Source organism: Nematolebias whitei, chromosome 14 (genome assembly GCF_014905685.2).
Source record: "Nematolebias whitei isolate Nwh7 chromosome 14, NemWhi1, whole genome shotgun sequence".
Lineage (NCBI taxonomy): Eukaryota > Metazoa > Chordata > Actinopteri > Cyprinodontiformes > Rivulidae > Nematolebias > Nematolebias whitei.
Window position 1 is genome coordinate 29,002,547 of NC_056511.1, and position 23,323 is coordinate 29,025,869.

The following is a 23,323-nucleotide window of genomic DNA, read 5'->3' on the forward strand; positions in this document are numbered from 1 at the left end:
ATATATATATACATATACATATTTAGATAAGATTAAAAATAAAAACTCAATTGGATGTTGTGTGATCAAAAGTAAAACACAAGTATTAATTTACTTGCTGTAAATACACTACGAATTATTACGTAGTAAAGTCCGACATCGTTGACTCGTTTCTGGCCCACTCAACGACCGATGTGGGCTGTTAGACAAAGTGGTCCTGCTTGCCGTCAAAAAATGTTGACTCCTCTCCACAATCCAGCCAAAATCCAACCTTCATCATCGTTATGGCTGGAGTTAGCTGAACGTTAGCTCACAGGAAGTGCAGGCCGCAGCAGCACGAATGCGCGTTAACCGAAGATACAAAACCACAACGCCAACTAATGCCCCGGCATGGTAACTGCAGCACTTGACCTGCTCCTGAAAGAAGAAGGGGTTCTCTGCAGGCCAAAGGTAGGCGTTTGTGACTAATAGGCGTTTGTAGAGGGCAAACACTAATTGGCTAGCTGTATTCGCTGTTTTTTTTTTTTTTAAATAAGTTATGCCAACTCCTGCTTTTTATTTTATTTTATTTTTTTAATTGAAGGTTTCTAAGAACCAGCGTTAAATCTACTATCAAAAACAAGAAGATTCTAAACCAAAAATGACCCATGGTGTTTGCCATGTGTCAACAGGAGGGAGGGATCTACCATACAGAAGCATTTTCATACATAAACTTTTTTTTTCTTTATAAAACTGTACAGGCAACTGAAATTTTAGCATTTATACGTACATGTCAGTTGGCAGAAGTGTACACAGACAGCCAGTACACTGCTGACCTCTACTGGCAGACCAGTAACACATGCAACACCCTTCGCTCAGCTAAATGATGAATTAATTTATCATGCCAATAATGCCTAAATCTTTATTTAAAGCAACAGCTGTAGTAACCCATCACCCTAAGTCAGAAACATTTCACCACTTATGGATTAGAGGCCTACTTAAAAAACTTTACATGAGAATTACCCAAACTCCAAATGGTCTGACCCCTTTCTTTTTTTTTAAATCATCCATGGCAGACCATATAGAATGCCTTTTGTTCTCACCTGACTCAAAAAGGGCAGAAGAAGAGCGAACATTAGCAGATTACATGATCAAAACACTGCAAGAGAAAGAAGTGTAAAAGACAAATTCACTGTCTCCTGATTCTTCTCTTCCACAGAAAACATCACCAATCCAGCCAGCAGAGAGGGTCTTTATTAAGGTCATCAAAAGGAAAACGTGGGACCATACCAAGTCCTACTGACCACACCAACCGCTGTAAAGGTAGCGGAAAGACCCAGTTGGATTCATCTTAAGTCATTGAAAGTTGCAGAAAGTGTTGGACTCTTAATCGACCAGGGTGTTTGAAAAAGTCTGACCACAAAGAGGACACACCGTTTAGGGTGTGTCGTCTCAACGTCAGTGAAGAAACCAATGCTGTGTGCAGAAATCTGCCCCAGCCCTATGCCGTGAATAGGCACATCAGAGCTCCTAACATTTCTGTACACCTAGCAATGATGAAAGCGTCACAACCAAGGTGGACTCTCTGTTGTATTGTGGCTATAGCATGTCACGTAGTCAGAGGTGACCTCACTGATTTGCTGAAACCTGATCTAGAACACCCTCATGACTACAGCACCAACCTATGGTGGCAGCTGATGAACAAAACTGCTTATGAAGGAAAGACTACTAATTGCTATGTATGTGCTCATCTGCCCTATGCCACCCACAATTCAGGTTTGCGACCTGCAGCTGTGTCTACAGCTCAACAAGCATGTCTATATGGCCTGAGCACCCACCCAGGAACAGGCAGCTGGACAAAATGAAGCTATACAACGCCACTGTCCAGTGGGGTGAAGGGTATGCACACAGACTTACACAGACGACTAGCCATGGTAACTATGGGATACAACTTCACGTCAAATTGTAGCATCACTGATGTCATCCCCCTACCACAGAGGTCCATCAAACTGCCTGAACTGATCACATTGCCAACAGGTTCCGTGGGATACTGTGTTTTCAACAATGGCACCACTCCTGTAGGCTTGGTGCCCTGGAATCTATGTAAAAAGGTGTATACCTTCTGTGACATTGACCAGTCACACAAAGGTAAACCTAATTACCTGAATTGTGTTTTTTGCAAAGCAGGCTATTATGCCAGTATTCAGGGGATCCCGGACACTATTGTACTGAATTAGACAATGTCACTGATTGCACAGACCTCCTCTACCAACGGACCTTCAACATCAGCCTACCAACGAGAGGACGCCAGAAGACCACCCACTGCAGCATTGCAGTACCAGATGACAAAGGCTCTCGTGTGTTAACTGACTGGTATTTCTTATGTGGGCACAGAGCCTATACAGCGTTACCACCCGATTGGGGGGGGCCTTTGTGCTTTGGTCCCCCTTTCCAACCCGATGATCGTGCTAAGGAAAGCACCAACACCTCCAGCTCGCAGGATGAGACGCTCTCCAATGCCAGAAGTGACCAGGTGGGGGAGGGCTTACCACCAACACCGGCGTCCCATGGGAATTCAAGGTCTGGAACGGAGGAGAAAAGTTCTTCCAAGGACTCTTTCCATGGGTAGGAGTTAGTGAAATACGAGCTCATGTTGAAATCAACAGGTATGCCTATATCAAGAAACTATCTGTTCAGACTCAATCTCCTGAATGTTCTGACCGTCATCGCTCATAAGATTGTGTTCATGTGAAACTGACCTATTTTCCTTTGCTGCTTCAATAAATAGCGAACTCAGACAGCCTGGCTTTGGGGGGGCTCACTCTGACTTACAATCAGTTGGGTCACTCCCCCCTTTGCAAAGGATCTGAGCACTACAACTCATCCTCCTGTCTTGTGTGATATTATTCCTTTATAGGTCAGAGAAAATACCCAACAATGTGTGTTTAGTAGAGTGCTGTATGAATGTGTGTGTAGTAGAGCGCTGTATGCATATGTGTGTGTGTGGTAGAGTGCTGTATGAATGTGTGTTTAGTAGAGTGCTGTGTAAATGTGCATTTAGTAGAGTGCTGTATGTGTGTGTGTGTGTAGTAGAGTGCTGTATGATTGTGTGTGTAGTAGAGGACTGTATGAATGTGTGTAGTAGAGTGCTGTATGAATGTGTGTAGTAGAGTGCTGTATGAATGTGGGTGTAGTAGAGCGCTGTATGCATATGTGTGTGTGCGGTAAAGTGCTGTATAAATGTGTGTTTAGTAGAGTGCTGTATAAATGTGTGTCTAGTAGAGTGCTGTATGACTATGTTTTAGTCGATCGCTGTATGATTGTGTGTGAATTAGAGTGCTGTATGAATTGTGTTGTAGAGCATTGTATGAATATGTGTGTAGTAGAGCACTGTATGAATGTGTGTGTGGTAGAGTGCTGTATGAATGTGTGTGTGTGGTAGAGTGCTGTATAAATTTGTGTCTAGTAGAGTGCTGGATGAATGTGTGTGTAGTAGAGTGTTGTATGAAGGTGTGTGTGGTAGAGTGCTGTATGAATGTGTGTTTGGTAGAGTGCTGTATGAATGTGTGTGTGGTAGAGTGCTATGAATTTGTGTGTGGTAGAGTGCTGTATAATATACAGTTTGTGTTGTAAAGAGCTTTACAGATATCATATATGAATGCATCAGCTATTTCCTCTCACCTGCCGCTGACTCTCCACTCAACGTGTCTGCTGCCACAGCCAGCATGCGGGCGAAAGAGGCACTGTCCTGAGTGTAGCAGCTGTTCACAGAGCTGATGAGGCTGGTGCGGTTGCTGTCAAAGTCAAGGGTCATGGCTGAGCTCCAGGTGCTCCACAGGGAGTGGTCAAAGTCACTGTAACAGGAGGATGGGGAGCTCTGCAGGCGGGACAGACGCTGTCCGACCGGCTCAGGTGTGGGGTTGTCCTCCTGCTGGCTGGAGTGGATCAGCCCACACATGTTCTCCAGGGTGGATGTACACGGGAGTGACACAGAGGGCTGCTGCTCTGACAGGATGCTGCTGACATGAAAAGGAGGTTTGGTCACCGTAAAACATTACCTAGGGAAATTACATTTTCTGTTAAAGTACATTGTGAATAAACGCTAAGTTCCAAATGACTGTTAAAGTTTGCAAAAGAAGCTGAAACAAACGGTAAAGCTAAAAGAAAAAGAGAAAGTAGAAGAAGAACAACAAAAGCTAAACGCTGCAAAAAACTAGTTAAAAGCTAAAAGTAGCATAAGAAGACTAAAACAGAGTTAGCATGCTGAAGCAGATATCAATATGTATAATTGTTTTAAGGAATTAGGAATCTTGTATTTTTATGGGGAAAACATTTGTAAAAAACAATTCAATTGTTTAAAATTGACGTTCCCTGGGCTACCACCTTACTGTGGTGGAGGGGTTTGAGTGTCCCAGTAATCCTAGGAGCTGTCAGGGGGCTTCACACCCCTAGCAGGGTCACCCAAGCCAGACAGGTCCTAGGTGAGGGACCAGACAAAGTGCAGCCCAAACACTCCTATGATGAGAAAAATAAATGGACTTGATGTTCCTTCGCCCGGACGTGGGTCACCTGGGCCCCACTCTGGAGCTAGGCCTGGAGGTGGGGCACACTGGCGAGCGCCTGGTGACCTGGCTTTTACCCATGGAGCTCGGCCGGGCAGAGCCCAAAGAGGAGACATGGGTCCCCCTTCCCATGGGCTCACCACCTGTGGGAGGGGCCAAAGGGGCCGGGTGCAATGTGGGATGGGTGGAGGCCGAGGGCGGGGATCTTGGCGGTCTGATCCTTGGCTACAGAAGCTGGTTATTGGGACGTGGAATGTCACCTCTCTGGTAGGGAAGGAGCCTGAGCTGGTGTGTGAGGTTTAGAGGTTCCGGCTAGAAATAGTCGGACTCAGGGGCAGCTGTGGCTGAGTGGTTAGAGCAGTCGTCCTCCAATGCAAGAGTTGGGGCTTCGAATCCACCAGCAGTCACATGCCAAAGTGTCCCTGGGCAAGACACTGAACCCCTAATTGCCTCTGATATGTGTCCCATCAGTGTATGAATGTGATCTAAAGCACTGATTAGTCTTTTTAGAATGATTTGTTCAATTAGCTTTGTAGAGATCTAGAAGAGTGCTGTATGAATGGGTAAATGAGGACACAGATTGTAGTGTGAAGCACTTTGAGTGTCTTGAATAGATAGAAAGGCGCTATATAAGTACAGTCCATTTAACATTTACCTCTACGCATGGCTCTGGCTCTGGAACTAGTTTCCTTGAGAGGGGTTGCACACTCTTCCACTCTGGAGTTGCCCCTGTTGAGAGGTGCTGAGCAGGAGTGAGCCTACTTGTTGCCCCACATCTTGGTGCCTGTATGTTGGAGTTCACCCCAGTGAATGAGAGGGTAGCCTCCCTCCATCTCTGTGTGGGGGGACGGGTTCTGACTGTCGTTTGTGCTTATGCACCAAATGGCAGTTCAGATTACCCACCATTTTTGGAGTCCTTGGAGGGGGTACTGGAGGGTGCACCTCCTGGGGACTCCCTTGTTCTGATGGGGGACTTGAATGCTCACGTGGGCAATGACAGTGAGACCTGGAGGGGTGTGTTTGGGAGGAATAGCCCACCTGATGGACTGCACTTGGTAAATGGACTGCACGTATATAGCGCTTTTCTATCTTATTCTGATACTCAAAGCACTTTACACTACAATCTGTGTCTTCATTTACTCAAAACAGTGAACAAATCATTCTAAAGAGACTAATCAGAGCTTTATCACATTCAGAGTACTGTGTGAATGGGTAAATCAGGACACAGGTTGTAGTGTAAAGCACTTTGAGTATCTCAATAAGATAGAAAGGTGCTATATAAGTACAGTCCATTTACCATTTTACTCTACTAGATCTTTACCAAGCTAATTGAACAAATCATTCTAAAAAGAGACTAATCAGTGTTTGGAGATCACATTCATACACCGATAGGACACACATCAGAGGCAACGAGGGGTTCAATGTCTTGCCCAGGGACACTTCGGCATGTGACTGCTGGTGTATTCGAACCCACAACTATTGCATTGGAGGACGACTGCTCTAACCACTCAGCCACAGCCACCCTAAATTTTTTGTGGCACCATTTCCAAATTTATTAATTTATTTTAAACTTTAACAGCTTTGCTCAGTTGATATATATGACACTGGAATATATTGACACATGACGTTTATGTAAACAGATTATTCACTTCACAGTAACGGCTTAGGAGACTGTAATGAGAACATGTTCCAATTTGTTTTTCATACAAAATTTGAGGCAGTTCTATTTTTTTTTAAACAAACATTTGAATAAACTACAAATTTTAAACAAATGCATAGTCATGCGTTGTCTCTGCATCTTTGAGGGTTTACAGAGTATGTCTGTCAAACAGGTATTCCCCCATGGACGTGTTTGTCCCGGACTGAGAAAGGCGGGACAGACTGCCGATGGAGTCACCCAGTTTCTTGATGGTGTCGTGGCTGTCGACAAGGAAGTCCTCCTCGAGGAAGATCTGATCTGAACCCGAGTGGTGTTCTGTTGTTGGACTTCTGTTCTTGTCGTGGATTGTCCATAGAAACACAATGTTCAAGCATAAGGGTGTCCATATGTGCTATTGGCACAAGGACACCCTAGGCCGCAGTTTGATGATCGACTTTGTTGTCATCTCATCTGATCTGCGGTTGAATGTCTTGGACACTCGGGTGAAGAGGGGGCGGAGCTGTCCACTGACCACTCCCTGGTGGTGAGTTGGCTCTGATGGTGGGGGAGGATGCGAGTCAGACCTGACAGGCCCAAACGTATTGTGAGGGTTTGCTGAGAACGTCTGGCAGAGTCTCCTGTCAGACGGAGCTTTAACTCCCACCTCTGGGAGATCTTCGAACATATTCCGGGGAAGATAGGGGACATTGAGTGGGCCATGTTCTGTGCCTCTATTGTCGAGGCAGCTTACCAGACCTACGGCCGCAAGGTTGCCGGTACCTGTCGCGGCGGCAACCCTCGAACCCGGTGGTAGACACCGGCAGTGAGGGATGCTGTCAGGCTGAAGAAGGAGTCCTATCGGTCCTTTTTGGCCTGTGGGTCCCCGGAAGTAGCTGATGGGTACCGGCAGTCTAAGCGACATATGGCTCGAGTGGTCACTGACGCAAAAACTTGGGCATAGGAGGAGTTCGGAGAGGCCACGGAGAATGACTTCCGTATGGCTTCGAGATGATTCTGGTCCACCATCCGGCGTCTCGGGGGGGGGAAGCGGTACACCACCAACACTGTTTATATTGGGGGTGGTGTAATGCTGACCTCAACTCGGGATGTCGTGGGTCGGTGGGCAGAATACTTTGAAGACCTCCTCAATCCCACCAGCATGTCTTCTACTGAGGAAGCGGAGCCTGGGGACTTTGGGTCAGGCCCTCCAATCTCTGGGGCTGAGGTCATCCAAGGTGGTTAAAAAGCTCCTCGGTGGTAGGGCCCCAGGGGTGGATGAGATTCGCCCGGAGTTCCTTAAGGCTCTGGATGTTGTAGGGTTGTGTTGGCTTACACGACTCTACAATATCACGTGGACATCAGGGGAAGTTCCCCTGGACTGGCAGACCGGGGTGGTGGTCCCCCTATTCAAAAAGGGGGACTGTAGAGTGTGTTCCAACTACAAGGGGATCACGCTCTTAAGCCTCCCTGGTAAGGTCTACTTGGGGATTCTGTAGAGGAGGGTCCATTGGATAGACGAACCTCGGATTTAGGAGGAGCAGTGTGGTTTTCGTCCTGGTCGTGGAACACTGGACCAGCTCTACACTCTCAGCAGGGTCCTGGATGGTGGGTGGGAGTTTGCCCAACCAGTCTACATGTGCTTTGTGGACTTGGAGAAGGCATTCGACCGCGTCTCTCAGGGAACCCTGTGGGGGGTACTCTGGGAGAATGGGGTACCAGGCCCTTTGATATGTGCTGTTAGGTCCCTGTATGACCGGTGTCAGAGCTTGGTCCGCATTGCCGGCAGTAAGTCGGGCTCATTCCCGGTGAGAGTTGGACTCCACCAAGGTTGCCCTATGTCACCGATTCTGTTATAAATGGACTATAGTTATATTGCGCCTTTCTATCTTATTTCAAGATACTCAAAGTGCTTTACACTACAATCTGTGTCCTCATTTACCCATTCATACAACACTCTGCTAGATCTCTACAAAGCTAATTGAACAAATCATTCTAAAGAGACTAATCAGTGCTTTTAGATTACATTCATACACTGATGGGACACACATCAAAGGCTATGAGGGGTTCCGTGTCTTGCCCAGGGACACTTAGACATGTGACTGCTGGTGGATTCGAACCCCCAACTCTCACATTGGAGGACGACTGCTCTAACCACTCAACCACAGCCGCCCTGTTAATAACTTTTATAGACAGAATTTCTAGGCGCAGCCAATGTGTTGAGGGGATCCGTTTTGGTGGCCTTAAGATTGCTTCTCTGCTTTTTGCAGATGATGTGGTTCTATTGGCTTCATCAGGCTGTGATCTATAGCTTTCACTGGAGCTGTTCGCAGCCGAGTGTGACACAGCCGAGATAAAGATCAATTCCTTCAAATCCGAGGCCTTGGTCTTGAGCCGGAAAAGGGTAGAGTGCCCTCTCCAGGTGGAGGAGTTCAAGTATCTTGGGGTCTTGTTAACGAATGAGGGAAAAATGGAGCGAGAGGTCGATAGGCGGATAGGTGCAGGGTCTGCAGTGAAGCAGGCACTGTACAGGTCTTTCATGGTGAAGAGAGAGCTGAGTCAAAAGGCTAAGCTCTCAATTTACCGATCGAGCTACGTTCCTCCCCTCATCTATGGTCATGAGCTTTTGGCTGTGACTGAAAGAAGGAGATCTTAGATACAAGCATCCAACATGAGTTTTCTCCACAGGGTGTCTGGGCTCTCCCTTAGAGATAGGGTGTGAAGCTCAGTCATCCAGGAAGGACTAAGAGTAAGAGTAGAGCCGCTGCCTCTCCATGCTTCTGAGGAGCCAGTTGAGGTGGCTCGGGCATCTGGTTAGGATGCCTCCTGGAGGCCTCCCTGGTGAGGTGTTCCGGACACATCCCACCAGGAGGAGACCCAGAGGAAACCCAGGACACGCTGGAGGGCCTCCCTACTTAAGCTGCTACCCCCGCAACCCGACCCCGGATAAGCGGAAGAAAATGGATGGATGGATGGATGGAATTGTTTAAAAAGTATAAAAGTTAAAATAAGCAAAAGCCACAGCTCACATGTTTTCAAAGTTGAACACTTTGATACATTAATGGCTACAATAGAGCAAAAATATACAGAAGTAGTTAGATTGCAAAGCATCCATGATAATTAAAAAATAAAAACAGGAACACAATATTGTTACTGCAGAATCTGTAAGTGCACACAATTAGCAGGTAAACAGTGGAGCCTTAGAAACTCATTAAAATAAAGATGAACATGCATACTTGCTTCTCTCATGTTTGGGACTGAGCTCCAGGTACTCAGTGGCTTCCTGTGAGGTCAGCGTGCCTCCATGCTCACCATCCAATGATGCAGGATATGATGGTGTGGACAGGTGCACGTGGAAAGGGAAGCTGTTCTTGTTGGATCCAGGTGGTCCACGATGGCTTGACCCAGGACAGTTTGACTGCAGGTGGATCATGTCTTCTATGTTAGTGGAACGATTAGAACTGAACCAAAAGAAAACAACAGGAAGACTTGAGTTATTCTCTTAAACATAGGATAGCAAAAGTGTTTCTGTAATTCCAGAGCACAGGAGTTTCTAGCATGGTAGAACAATGGCTAGTACTGTCACCTCACAGCTAGAAGGTTGCTGGTTTGATTCTCAGCTAGGGTTTTTTTGTGTGGAGTTTACATGTTCTCCCGCTGCATGTGTGGGTTTTCTTTGGGTACTCCAGTTTCCTCACACAGACTAAAAAACATGCATTCTAGGTTAAATGGTATCTCTGAATTATCTCTAGATGCAAATGTAAGATGGTCGTTTGTCTCATTTGCCTCTGTGATCCTGTGATAAACCTGCAACCTCTCAGGTGTACTTTGCTTCTCGGAGTGACTGCTGGAGTAGGTACTAGCTCCTACGTGACTGGAAAAAAAATTGTGTGTAAAGAAAATTGATGAAAATGGGATGGATGGATGGATGGATGGGGCATCTAGCAACTACAGATATGGACAATAATTGGAAAACTTGCTTGGAAAACAGCCTTTGTTCTACCTTTGCTGAAGGGAAGTGACCCCACCTCACTGAAAAACTATCGACCAATCTCTAAACTCTGCATTTTAGCCAAGGTTCTAGAAAAACTGATAAACTCTCAAATAAAAAATTACCTGGACTCATTTAACATCTTACCTCCCCATCAATCTGGTTTCAGGAAACAACACAGCACAACGACTGCTTCACTGAAGGTTCTTAATGACATTGTTGAAGCACTGGATGCTAAGGATTATTGTCAATGTCAATTTATTTATATAGCACATAAAAACAACAAAAGCTGACCAAAGTGCTTTACAGTTAAGACAGATTAAAAAAAAAAAAAAAAAAAAGAGTAAAAATGCATCTAGTGCCACTCAAAAACATAAGTTGACAATAAAAACAACACATAACAGCAATAAAATCAGCTCAACTTGTTCTCAGACTCTGTGTGGATGAAATGTCAAGGAATACAGATGAGTCTTGAGCAAAGATTTAAAAGTCTCAACAGTCTGAGCACTCTTTAAATTCTCAGGTAAACTGTTTCACAGTTTTGGAGCAGCAACCGCAAAAGCCCTATCACCTCTGGATTTAAGTTTGGATCTGGGGACATCTAAGAGGAACTGGTTGGTAGACCGGAGTGCTCTTACTGGAGTGTAGATGTTAATGAGATCACATAAATATAACGGGGCCAGACCTTTTAAGACTTTAAAAACAAACAATAAAATCTTAAAATCAATTCGGAAGTGGACAGGAAGCCAGTGGAGAGAAGCCAGGACAGGGGTTATGTGTTCATGTTTTTTAGTTGCTGTTAAAAGACGAGCTGCTGCGTTCTGGACAGATTGTAAACGATGCAAAGATGATTTGTCTAAACCAACATACAATGAATTACAATAGTCCAAACGAGATGTAATAAAAGCGTGAATCACCTTTTCAAGGTCTCTGAAAGGGAGACAAGACTTCACCTTGGCAATAAGTCTTAGCTGGAAGAAACTGGATTTCACAACTGTATTTATCTGTTTGTCTAATTTAAAAGCACTATCAAAAATAACTCCCAGATTCCTGACATTGGAGTGGCTGTATGAAGCCAAGGGGCCAAGCACATTAAGGGTATTACATTTACCAAAGCTGATGACTTCCGTTTTATTTTCATTTAGATTCAGAAAATTTAGTTTTAACCAAACTTTAATGTCATTTAGACAGTTCAAGAGTGGATCCAGTGGATTGACCCTGTCTGACTCAATCGGAAGATATAACTGAGTATCATCAGCAAAGCAGTGAAAAGGGATGTTGTGTTTTCTAAAAATGGACCCCAAAGGCAACATGTAAAGATTAAAAAGCAATGGACCTAAAATAGACCCTTGAGGGACCCCACAGATCAGAGGAGCTGGAGATGAAGAACATTTTCCTAAATGAACAGAAAAACTCCTGTCAGTCAGGTAGGTTCTAAACCAGGCTAAAACTGTGCCTTTGATACCGACCACCTGCTCCAGTCGTGACACCAAGATGTTGTGGTCCACAGTATCAAAGGCAGCAGAAAGGTCTAAAACCACTAAAACAGCAGAGCTTCCTGCATCAACAGTTAAAAGAAGGTCATTAAAAACTCTTAAAAGGGCTGTCTCTGTGCTATGGCCTGATTTAAAACCAGACTGGAATTTTTCACCAATGCTGTTGGCAGTTAAAAACCTCTTAAGTTGATTAAAAACAACTTTCTCCAAAATTTTTGACAGAAAAGGTAGTTTAGAAATAGGTCTGTAATTTAAGAGCAGTGTTGGGTTGAGGTTTTTTTTTTTAAGAGAGGCTGCACCACAGCATGTTTAAAAGTAGCTGGAACACAGCCTGATGACAGGGACATGTTAATTAGGACAAGAACTAATGGACCATCCATCCATCCATTCTTTACCCGTTTATTCCATTTTGGGTCACAGGGGTCGCTGGTGCCCATGTCCAGCAATCACTGTGCGAGGGGCGGGGTACACCCTGGACGGGTCGCAAGTCCATCACAGGGCCACACAGAGACAAACGAGACAAACAACCATTCACTCTCTCACTCACACCTAGGGACAATTTAGAGTTACCAATCAGCCTAACATGCATGTTTTTGGTCTGTGGGAGGAAACCGGAGTACCCGGAGAAAACCCACGCATGCACGGAGAGAACATGCAAACTCCACCCAGAAAGGCCCCTGGACCGGGGTTTGAACCAAGGACCTGCTCGCTGAGAGGCAGCAGCTCTACCAGTTGCGCCACCGTGCTGCCCTCACTAATGGACCAAGAGTGTTAAAAACTTCTTTAAACAGACGAGAGGGAACACAGTCCGGAGGTGAATTAGAAGGCTGCATGCGGTCCACGATGTCCTTTAAAACACCTAAAGTCACCGGCTCAAACTGTTCAAAGGAGGCTGCGGATGGAGGAAGTGAGGAGGGGTCTGTGTAAAGGTGTGTTGAGGAGGGTCTCAGAGCAGAGATTTTATCTATAAAAGACTTAGAAAACTGTTCACACAGTGCAGGAGATTCAGCAACATGACCAGCATCACAAGGATTCACAACAGAGTTAAAAACATTAAAAAGAACCCGAGGTCTGTGACTGTTGTTTGAAACTATGTTAGATAAAAAAGCAGTCTTAGCAGCTTTAACAACTCTCTGATAATTTATCAAGCTGTCTTTAAAGATGTCCAGGGAAACCTGCAGTCTGTCTTTACTCCATTTCCTTTCTGCTCGTCTGCACTGGCGTCTGAGCGCGCGGGTGGATTCGCACAGCCACGGCTGACATGACTTCCTCTTTTTGGTTTTTAGAGGAGCAACAGAGTTCAGAATGTCAGTGCACACAGAACTAAAAAGATCAGTGAGCTCGTCCACGTTGGACACAGAAAAGAACTGAGGGTTGCAGGAGACAGAGTCAAAAAAGCCAGCGGAGAAGCGCAGCGCAGTGTTTGAATTAATTGTGCGTGCAGAACGCACAGATGGTCCAGCCCATTCCTTCCTGCCAGAGACTACCGCAGTGAACAGAACCGGTAGATGGTCTGATAAAAGAGCTCCACAGATTTCCACAGATGACATATTTATCCCATAAGACAGGACCAGATCCAATGTGTGTCCTTTTTCATGAGTTGCACCTGTGACGGACTGCGTGAGATTAAAAAAGTCAATAATGTTCAGAAAATCTCTGACCAGAGGTCCAGCCTTACGGCACACGTGCAAATTAAAATCGCCAATTATTAAAAAGCTGTCTTATCGTAGCATAAGTCCCGTCATAAAATCAGTAAAATCTTGAATAAAATCTTTGCTGTGTTTTGGTGGCCGGTAGATTGTAGCGCAGAGTAAAAGAGGAGAGAAGTTTATCTCCACCATCTGAAGTTCAAAACTCTGGTAAAAATGAGTGGGGATCAGCCGACATTTAAAACTGGATTTAAAAACAGAGGCTAATCCACCTCCTTTACCGGTGGTCCGAGGAGAGCTAAAGAAAGCGCAGTCAGGAGGGAGAAGTTCAGAAAAAGGAACCGACTCACCAACATGAAGCCAAGTTTCTGTCAAGAACATAAAATCCAGTTTTTTGGAGGTAAAAAAAGTCATTCAGAATAAAAGTCTTGTTGGTTAGGGACCTTGTATTCAGCAAGGCTACTCGGAGAGTCTGATCCTTGCTGTCCGCAGCAGTTGTGCGGGCCAGCTGGCCAAGATTTTTCAAGTTTATTGTGCCACATTTGGAAATCCTTTCACGTCGCCAGTATGAAGACTCATGTTCCAAATGAAGGGATGGAGTCACAGATTTAATCCAACGATGTCTCCATTCATACAGATAGTTGCTTGTATGATAGTGAGAGAGACCAGAATTGTTACCAGATATTTTCAGATATGCTTTAATTCTCACCAAAAATCCTCCTCGCTTTCCGCGTCTCCTCGGGCGTCTCCGAGGTTGAAAGGCACAGGGCGCACGGTGCAGATAGTCCGGTATGTTTGACAGGTGAGGAGGTAGTTGTGATGAATCATTACTAAAACCAGATAGTGGCAACTTAACATGTCAGAGGTTGAGAAGAGTTGTGCGGTCATAGACGAGCAGAGCAGAGGCATCATAACAAAAAATACTAAAATCAAACAAACAACAAAAAACAAGCAGAGCATACCTGGCAAGCAATTGTGCCGCACTTTTCTTGGACCTGTCTAAAGCTTTTGACACTGTGGATCATAGCATCTTGTGTCATAAGCTCTCAGAAATTGGTTTCTCAGAACACATCATTGGTTGGTTCTCTAACTATCTCTCAGACCGGAGGCAGTGTGTTCAACATAATGGTACTTCCTCCAGTTATTTAACAGTCAACAATGGTGTACCACAAGGCTCAGTCTTAGGACCCACCCTCTTTACAATCTACATGCATAATGTAGGTAAAAACATCCCTAATGCATCCATACATTTCTATGCTGATGACACAGTTGTTTATTGTCGAGCTAAAACAGTTGATAAGGCTTTCCAGCTTTTGAAATCTGCATTCAACAACATCCAGACAGATTTGTTCAGCCTCAAACTTGTCCTAAATGCAGACAAAACCAAAGGGATGCTTTTTTCAAATAGGAAGTTAGTCCCAGCAGTTCTTCCTCTGATCTCATCCTCAAATGGTGTCCCCAATGAGTTTGTTGATTCCTATAAATATTTGAGTATCTTGGTCGACTCGCATCTCTCTTTTAAGCTCCATGTGAAAAACTTTGTAAAGAAACTGAAAGTTAAACTGGGTTTCTTTTTCAGAAACAGATCCTGTCTAACCCTGAATGCTAGGAAACGCCTTGTATCTGTGACTTTCCTTCCCTCCATTGATTACGGTGACATTATTTACATGAACGCTCCTACGAGAACCCTGCAGATGTTGGATGCTGTCTATCATGGTGCACTAAGATTCATAACTGGCTGTGATTATCGTATCCACCACTGCGCCCTGTATTCACTGGTTAACTGGACATCATTAACTTCACGCAGACTCTCTCACTGGTACATTTTCATCTTTAAATCACTTCTTGGTCTGATGCTGTCATACATCTCCTCCTTCATGTCTTTGCGTGAGTGCAGCTACAGCGTGCGCGCTCAGGACATTATTACCTGCAGTGTTCCCTCAGTGAGGACTGAACTTGGCAAAAGGGCCTTCTCCTACTCTGCTCCTGTTTCCTGGAATATCTTACAAAAAGATCTGAAGCTCTCGACCTTGACCTCTCTATGTGTCTTTAAGAATCTGTTGGACTCCTGGCAAGGACCAATGCAGACATGTTCCTGTTTTTAGTTTTCTACAGTCGCCTTAGAATCTAGCTGTTTTTTGTTACTTTTTTTCTTTTTACTTTTCTTTTTTTTTTAGCCATCCTATTTGTAAAAAATAAAATAAAATAAAAATTGTATGACATTTAATAACTGTTTATTGTTGTTGCTGTTGTCCATTGTTGTCATCATTCTTTGTTGAAATCAGGTCTCTCTTGTAAATGAGTCCTTGAGGCTCAATGGGATTTACCTGTCTAAATAAAGGTTGAATGAATGAAAGAATTACTCTGCCATAAAAGCCTGTTTTAAAAGCAAAACATATGTTTTTAGGCTCTAATTATATGTTGGAGCTTGATTCATGTTAGTCTTACCCGTCATCAATGGAAAGGTTGTTTCTGTCTGCACTCTCATCTGAGGGGATTAGCACTGAAGGAGGCAACATATTCACCATGTGCAGTGATGCAGAGTAATGCAGCAACCGAGAACCAGCAGCAGCATCACCACAGTCTGTAGGTCCACCTATACACACATCAATATAAAAGCAAAAAAAAAATCACCATCACAAAGATTTAACTATTAGTATTAGTAGTATTAACTGTCTGTTGCATAGTTGGCCCAAGATATAGTATAAGAAAACCAAGATTACAAGATTATAGCATACAGCATATTCTACACTCGTCAACTAAATTTATACTACTGTATTCTTTTATACAGCAATGCAGCAATCTATAGCAATGGTCCAGACAAGCAAAGATCTTGCATAAACTTTGACCTGAATTTGTGACCTTGACCTTGAAGCTGGGGTAATGAAAAGATTAGGTGACTTGTTGTCTAACGTCTGCCAAGTGTTAAATTTCCTTGAACAGATCAAAAGTTATAGCCCGAACAAGCAAAGATCTTGTTTAACCATTGACCTTTATTTGTGATGTTGAGGTTGAAGCTGGTGTGATGAACTGATTATGTGTCATGTAATGGTGGTACAAATTTGCATAGAATTTTGTTAAAATTATCTTCAGCCGATCAAAAGTTATGGCACTGACAAGAAAAGATACTGTTTAACATTTGACTTTGATTTGTGACCTTGACCTTGGAGATGGGTTGAGGAAAAGTGAGGTCTACACTCGGTCTGGTGATGATGAACATGTGTATGAAGTTTTATTTAATTATCTTGAGTGGATCAGATGTTATGGGTGGGACAAAAGACAGTTTACAGACATATGGACATCACTTGTTACTCCCAATCTCCCTCCTTAAATAAACAATTTAAATTTAAATACTGTAACTTTTTAAATAAACAATCCATGCAGCATGGATTGTTTAAAAATATTACAGTATTTAAATGTAAAATTTAGAGAAGAGAAGTGCATCAGGACATCAAAGGGATGTCACAGCTCTGCAGCATGGAGCAGAAATGTACTTCTTGATCAATTACACTGAAACAACTGAACATAGAAGTTCTAAAATAATTAAAAATAACTTTTAACACTTTTATATTTTGTGATTATGATGATTTTGTGATGTGACATACTTTGAATTTTAAGTTGGAAGACAAAAGTCGATCGGTGCAGCCGCAGCAGTGTAGTGAACTTGACCTGATGTCAAATCAATGACCTTAGGATCATATGGTCAGAAACTGTCATTTCATTGATCTGCATCCAGAAATACAGTTTGACCCATCCTGAGACTTTCCTTCTTGAATTAATCAAGTGGAAAAGACAATTCTCTATGATCATTACTATTTTACAAATGTTTGATAATCAAATTGTGTTAGTTCAAACAATGTTTACATGTTGAAGTGAACTACTCATTTTTATTTACTTAAACAGTAGTAATGATTTTTATTCCTCATTCAAAGAAGAAATCAGGGTAATATGCATTTCTTGATTTTTCTGTCTTCAATGAGCAAATTTGTAAGTGTGTTAAAGTTCGAGCTTCGGTCAACTAAAAAGTTTACTGAAAAGAAATGTCATGTTTAACTTTCACAGCAGATACTAGGAGGAGAGACGCCACTAAGACTGGTTTTCTCCAACAATCTTTCTGTCTGTTCTTAAACAATCCTTGACTTTCCATAACACCTTACATCACAAACCACACCTCTGTTCTGGTCCATCCACGAATCAGAAAGCTCTCAAATGAACCGGAAGTATAGCCCGTTTAAATGTGGCAACTTCCCAGTTCAACGAGTAGAGTTACAGAGTTCACAAAGAGTTCCAGGAGAGTTCAGAGTTCTTGGAATCCAGAATACAGAGCGTTCAGGCATTCATGGATGCTACTGGACCAAACAACCTGAACCAGAGACGATTTTGGGAATTATAACTTCTGTTTGGATAACCTCGCATGACTCTCGAGGTATTTTAGCTGTTCTCAACGGAGACGCTGAAAGTGGCTGGAAGTAGGACTTCACGCCGACCTGATCTATCTTCAGAAAGGTAAAGTCGACCTTCACCCAAAAGTGTACTGTTTGGGACAAGCTGATTTCCCAAGAGCGTGCTGTTCTGGTTAAAACAGATAAATTCCCTCACACATCTCTCTGTAAGATAAATCTCAATTTTCCATCTTCAAACTCTCCTTTCTGCTAGAAAATTAATCCAGATGTTTTCATTAATGTCTGTGGTGAAGCAACGGAAAACCATGGCCGTATGGTTTTCCTGATTGATTAATTATGCTGTTGTTGTTTTCATATTTTGCCAAATTAATGTAAATGTTTGATGTTAAACTTTGATTCTGTAAATAAATGACCGCATTCATTTTGATGGGTCAAAGATAAATAACGTCTCTCGTTACATTTCTGTGAAATTCAATGCACGCATGTTACACAGTCAGAAAAATGAAGAACCCGTTTAATGTATGAATATATCTCAGCATCTGTTCAAACTACAGCAGGAAAAATGTGTGTGCGTGCAGAGAAGGAAATCAGCTGATCAGCTGCAGGAGGGAGCTTCCCCCTGCATTTGTAGGCTGTACACATGGTGCAAAATCATTAAAAAAAATGTATTTTAAATAAACAACCCATGGCTCATCCATCAATCAGCCAATTGTGTCATGTCCAATCTTACTTTGAAAATCTGCGATATAGAGAACCCGTGATAAACAAACCGAGAAGTAAAGAGGGACTACTGTAATGACTATGCAGCTGCTTTGGACCCCCAGGCCAGTAGGGGGCCTCCAAGAGTGTTTGAATATTGTAGTGGAAATTTAGAGAGCAGAACTAGAAATAAAAAGTGTGCATGAACATTCTTATTATATTTATTTATTTATTTATATTTATTTAAATATATTTATATTATTTATTATATTATTCCTATTATTATAAGAATAAATTAAATTAAAATATTATTCCTATTATTCAATTCATATTATATTAATAATTATTATATTATTTAAATATATTTATATTTTATATTTATTTATTTATTTCCTATTTTTTACATATTGTGTGATTTCTTGTGTATTCCTTTGTACTGAAACTCTGGCACAACAATTTCCTGCAGGATCAGTAAAATTCTATCTTATCTTATATTATATTATCCATCCATCCATCCATTTTCTTTACCCGCTTGTTCCATTTTGGGTCACGGGGGTCGCCGGTGCCCATGTCCAGCAAGCACTGTGCGAGGGGCGGGGTCCACCCTGGACGGGTCGCAAGTCCATCACAGGGCCACATAGAGACAAACGAGACAAACAACCATTCACTTTCTCACTCACACCTATGGACAATTTAGAGTTACCAATCAGCCTAACATGCATGTTTTTGGTCTGTGGGAGGAAACCGGAGTACCCGGAGAAAACCCACGCATGCACGAAGAGAACATGCAAACTCCACCCAGAAAGGCCCTGGACTGGGGTTTGAACCAGGGACCTGCTCGCTGAGAGGCAGCAGCTCTACCAGTTACGCCACCGTGCTGCCCTATATTATATTATCCATCCATCCATTATCTTTACCCGTTTGTTCCATTTTTGGGTCACGGGGGTCGCTGGTGCCCATGTCCAGCAATCACTGTGCGAGGGGTGGGGTACACCCTGGACGGGTCGCAAGTCCATCACAGGGCCACAAAGAGACAAACGAGACAAACGAGACAAACAACCATTCACTCTCTCACTCACACCTAGGGACAATTTAGAGTTACCAATCAGCCTAACATGCATGTTTTTGGACTGTGGGAGTGTATTATGAAATTCTTTATCAAAAGGGCTCGTGAAACGGTCGGCACATATTCAGACAAATAGGGAAAAATAAAAGACAGAAGCTGTCACTGCTAGGATAAATAAGTGTCATTTATTAACCTGCCACAGAAAACAGCCAAGCAAAAAAAAAAACATGTACACTCTTAACACACAGATTGATATGAAATAACTTCTCACCGTGACACTGGCCGGGAAGTCGTTTTCGACCCAGGTAAAGAAGAATCACATCAAAATGGCGCATGGCACCAGCGCGTGCTGATCCATCACAGGACTTCCAAAGATTAAGTTGCCTGTCACACTTCCTTTATACCATTTCCCTGACCGGATCGCGTGAGAGCAGTGCAAAACAAGTTTGATGGTTACCAGAACAACGGATCTAATTAAACCATCATCAAAGCGATGGCTCATCCTTCCAGTAAGGAGCGCCTGTGACCGTAAAAGCGGGCCAAAGCTTCCAGGTCAAGAGCACTCCTAATGCTTATTAAAGCATTCCTAAAGAGCACCCCTCCGTCCCTTCTGCAAACCATCAAAGAGTGTCTAAATATTATAAGCAACACACACACAAAGTATATGTTTGAACAGGCATAAAGGCGACCCAACACCTCATAAAACATAATACAAAATACAATCCCTAATATGTGAATAACACGTTGTATAAGTGTGTTTTCAAACTACATGTAAATGAGTGATAAATTGACATAAAAGCATTAAAATAATAATTTCTATATCAGGGAGGAAACCAGAGTACCCGGAGAAAACCCACGCATGCACGGAGAGAACATGGAAACTCCACCCAGAAAGGCCCCTGGACTGGGGTTTGAACCAGGGACCTGCTCGCTGAGAGGCAGCAGCTCTACCAGTTACGCCACCGTGCTGCCCTATATTATATTATATTATATTATATTATATTATATTATATTATATTATATTATATTATATTATATTATATTATATTTATTATATTATTCAGGTAGAAAGTCAAGAAGAAAACCAGAAGGGTGCTGAGTGTGTTCAGTTGACAGTGCACCTGTTTGTTAGTAGACAATGCCAAACAATGAAGGATCTTTGAGTTGTTGCACAAAATATAACAAATTATTGATGTGGTAGATCAACTTCACTACCTCCATTTCTTTGCCAGGTCCAGGGCTGGACAATAATTCGATATCAATATATGTCGCAATATATTTTTATTCAATAACGGTAATATGAGTTTTAAGCACATTTTCAATATTTCAATAGGATTACAGCGTTTCACTGACGCATTTCTTTTTCTGTTCGGGTTGAAGCCACTTTAGTTTCAACCCAGACAGAAAACGCTGCTACACAACTACGAAAGTGTGTGGTGACGTAGATGTTATGCAAAGCTCAAGTCCAGAAGGCGTTAGCGGTAGCAGGCTAGGCTATGCTAATCTCCAACGCGCGTTAAGTTTTCGCTTCAAAATGAGTGCCCATGACCGTCAGAATTTGAGTGAACAAGCTTTCACAAGCAAAGAGAAAGCAGATGACATAATTGATGAGAGGAAAGACTAATTCGGCGGTGTGGAAGTGGTTCGAATATCTAAGATCTGATAAACTGCAGGTTTCAGTGTGCTACAAAATGTGATGGAGAGTCGTTCCAACGAGCAGTGGGAACACATCTAACTTGTTTCATCTGAAGAGTTTCCACTCGATAGAATATGCTGAGAGTCACAAGATGAAGCGCAATAAATTTTGAGCCAACGTGTCCCTGAAACAACACCCCCCAGTTGTATCAATAGAGAAACACATGCAGCAAACATCTGCGTTTGCTGATGTTTGCTGCATGGGTTGTTAGGTTATGTTGTTGTTTAAAGTTAAAACTATTAATATTGACAAAGTTGAAAGTTTTATGTTTATTTGACTGTGATTTCAAAAATTTTTGAAGGCTAAATACAAATAAAAGGTGAACATTAATTTATTTGTACAGTTTGTACAGTTTTTCTGAGGCTTTCATATAGTTTATATCAGGGCTTAATTTGTAAACTGGCTGATGCCGGAACAGCAGGCAGGCGGGGATGGGGGGGTCCGTGTGTCCTCTCACAGAAAATTGTGATTAACAGAGATGCCATTTCCTGCATTTTGGTGTATCTTAATGGGTTGTTATACATCAACATTTACCTACATTTGTAAACATTTCATAAAATTACTATTTTGGAGAGGAACAGCAGGTTGTGTGTGAATTAGAGCAGCTCTGGTCTCTCAGGTGTCCTAAACCCCCCTCCTCCCTCCCCTTACTTCACGCTTCTGAGCTGAACTCTTCTCAGCTGAATTTGTTGCTCCTGCTCCAGTCTCGTGGCACCGTTTGAAGCACCTGAAGTCTTCAATTCTCTGTTGTCCAACTAAGGACAATCCATCCGTCCATTCATCCAACCATCCATCCATCCATCCATCCATACGTCCATCCATCCATACGTCCATCCATCCATTTCTTATTAAAGTAAATTGGACTGTCTCTTTGACGTTTTGATCGCTGTCATTTGGACAAATTAGTGCCGTTGTTTTGAAACATGACGTATAATGTGAATAACACATCAAACATTTCTCTCTTTGTATTATTTATTTATTTTTTAATAGTAAGCTTTTTTATTTATTATGTCTGAAATGTAGCAGGATTTCAGACACTTGCTGATGTTGTGCGCGCACTGGGTAGAGATTGGAGACGTGCACTATCCACAAGAATTTATTTATTCTGTTGAATAATTTATTGTTTCTGTTTCGGGGGTCTGAGAGGAGGGGAGAGGGGGTGTCTTTCAATATGCGGCCCCGCTAAGGAGGGACAATATTTGGAGAGGAGGAGGAGAGAAGGACTCTGCACAGCACCTCTGTGCGTAAATGTGACTGTCTGATCCGTCCTGACCCCATTAAACAGAAACTAACAACGTGTCTAGATCAGACCACACTTCAGCAAATGTTGGACTGTACAGATCAGGCACGCTTAGCACAGCATGTCAAGTCCAAGACTCAAAAACAAAACAAGTTTAACGTACTAATAGCTCATCAACACCATCACTATTCCAATAACAACACATTCAGTGTAGGACAACACTCCAATAGTCAATTACATGCCAGGGAGACAGAAAAGTGGGTGAAGAATTTATCTGACAGACAGCTCACCCAGCCAGAGACAGATATTCTTGCCAGGGGACTGAACTTTGCGGTTGCACCAAGTAGAATTCCTCTGGTGGAGATGATCACAGCTACTGAGTCAGCCATCCGCAACAACAAAATTAAAGAGGCTGAAGCAGAACAGCTCAGAATCAAAGTTTCAGCCTGCCTCAGCAATGCCAAACCACCACCTTCCAACATCAGTAGAGGAGAGGGATGCACTCACCACTCTTAGCAAGGACAAAAACATCATCATTCTCCCAGCAGACAAAGGAAGGTGCACAGTGATTTTGAACCAGAAAGACTATCATGAGAAAGTTATGACACTCCTTAGTGACTTAACCACTTATGAACCTCTGAAAAGCGATCCAGGAAGTGGTTACAAGAAAAAGTTAATAGATTGCCTGAAAATTTTGGAGCAGGACAAGGCTATTGACCTTTTTCTCTACCACAGACTGTACCCAGGGGAGGCCACACCTAGTCTGTATGGTTTACCTAAAATCCACAAACAAGGTGTACCTTTAAGACCAATTATTTGTATGATTAACTCTGTCACTTACAATGTTTCCAAATATCTGGCGTCTGTACTCATCCCTTTAGTTGGCAGCTCAGAACACCACATACAGAACACCATGGACTTTGTGGA

The 23,323-nt window shown here is 42.9% G+C and overlaps 1 protein-coding gene across 1 annotated transcript in view; it reads right to left on the reverse strand.

Moving 5' to 3' along the window:
- The window catches only part of robo4 (roundabout, axon guidance receptor, homolog 4 (Drosophila)), a 187,736-nt gene that overhangs the window by 30,645 nt on the left and 133,768 nt on the right, over positions 1 to 23,323 (reverse strand). Inside the window, exons 16-18 of the mRNA XM_037687651.1 lie at positions 15,741 to 15,876; positions 9,393 to 9,617; positions 3,651 to 3,977 (exon numbers count right to left, since the gene is read on the reverse strand). Of these exons, the coding sequence (XP_037543579.1) occupies positions 3,651 to 3,977; positions 9,393 to 9,617; positions 15,741 to 15,876 (688 nt within the window). The remainder of the gene's footprint in view (positions 1 to 3,650; positions 3,978 to 9,392; positions 9,618 to 15,740; positions 15,877 to 23,323) is intronic.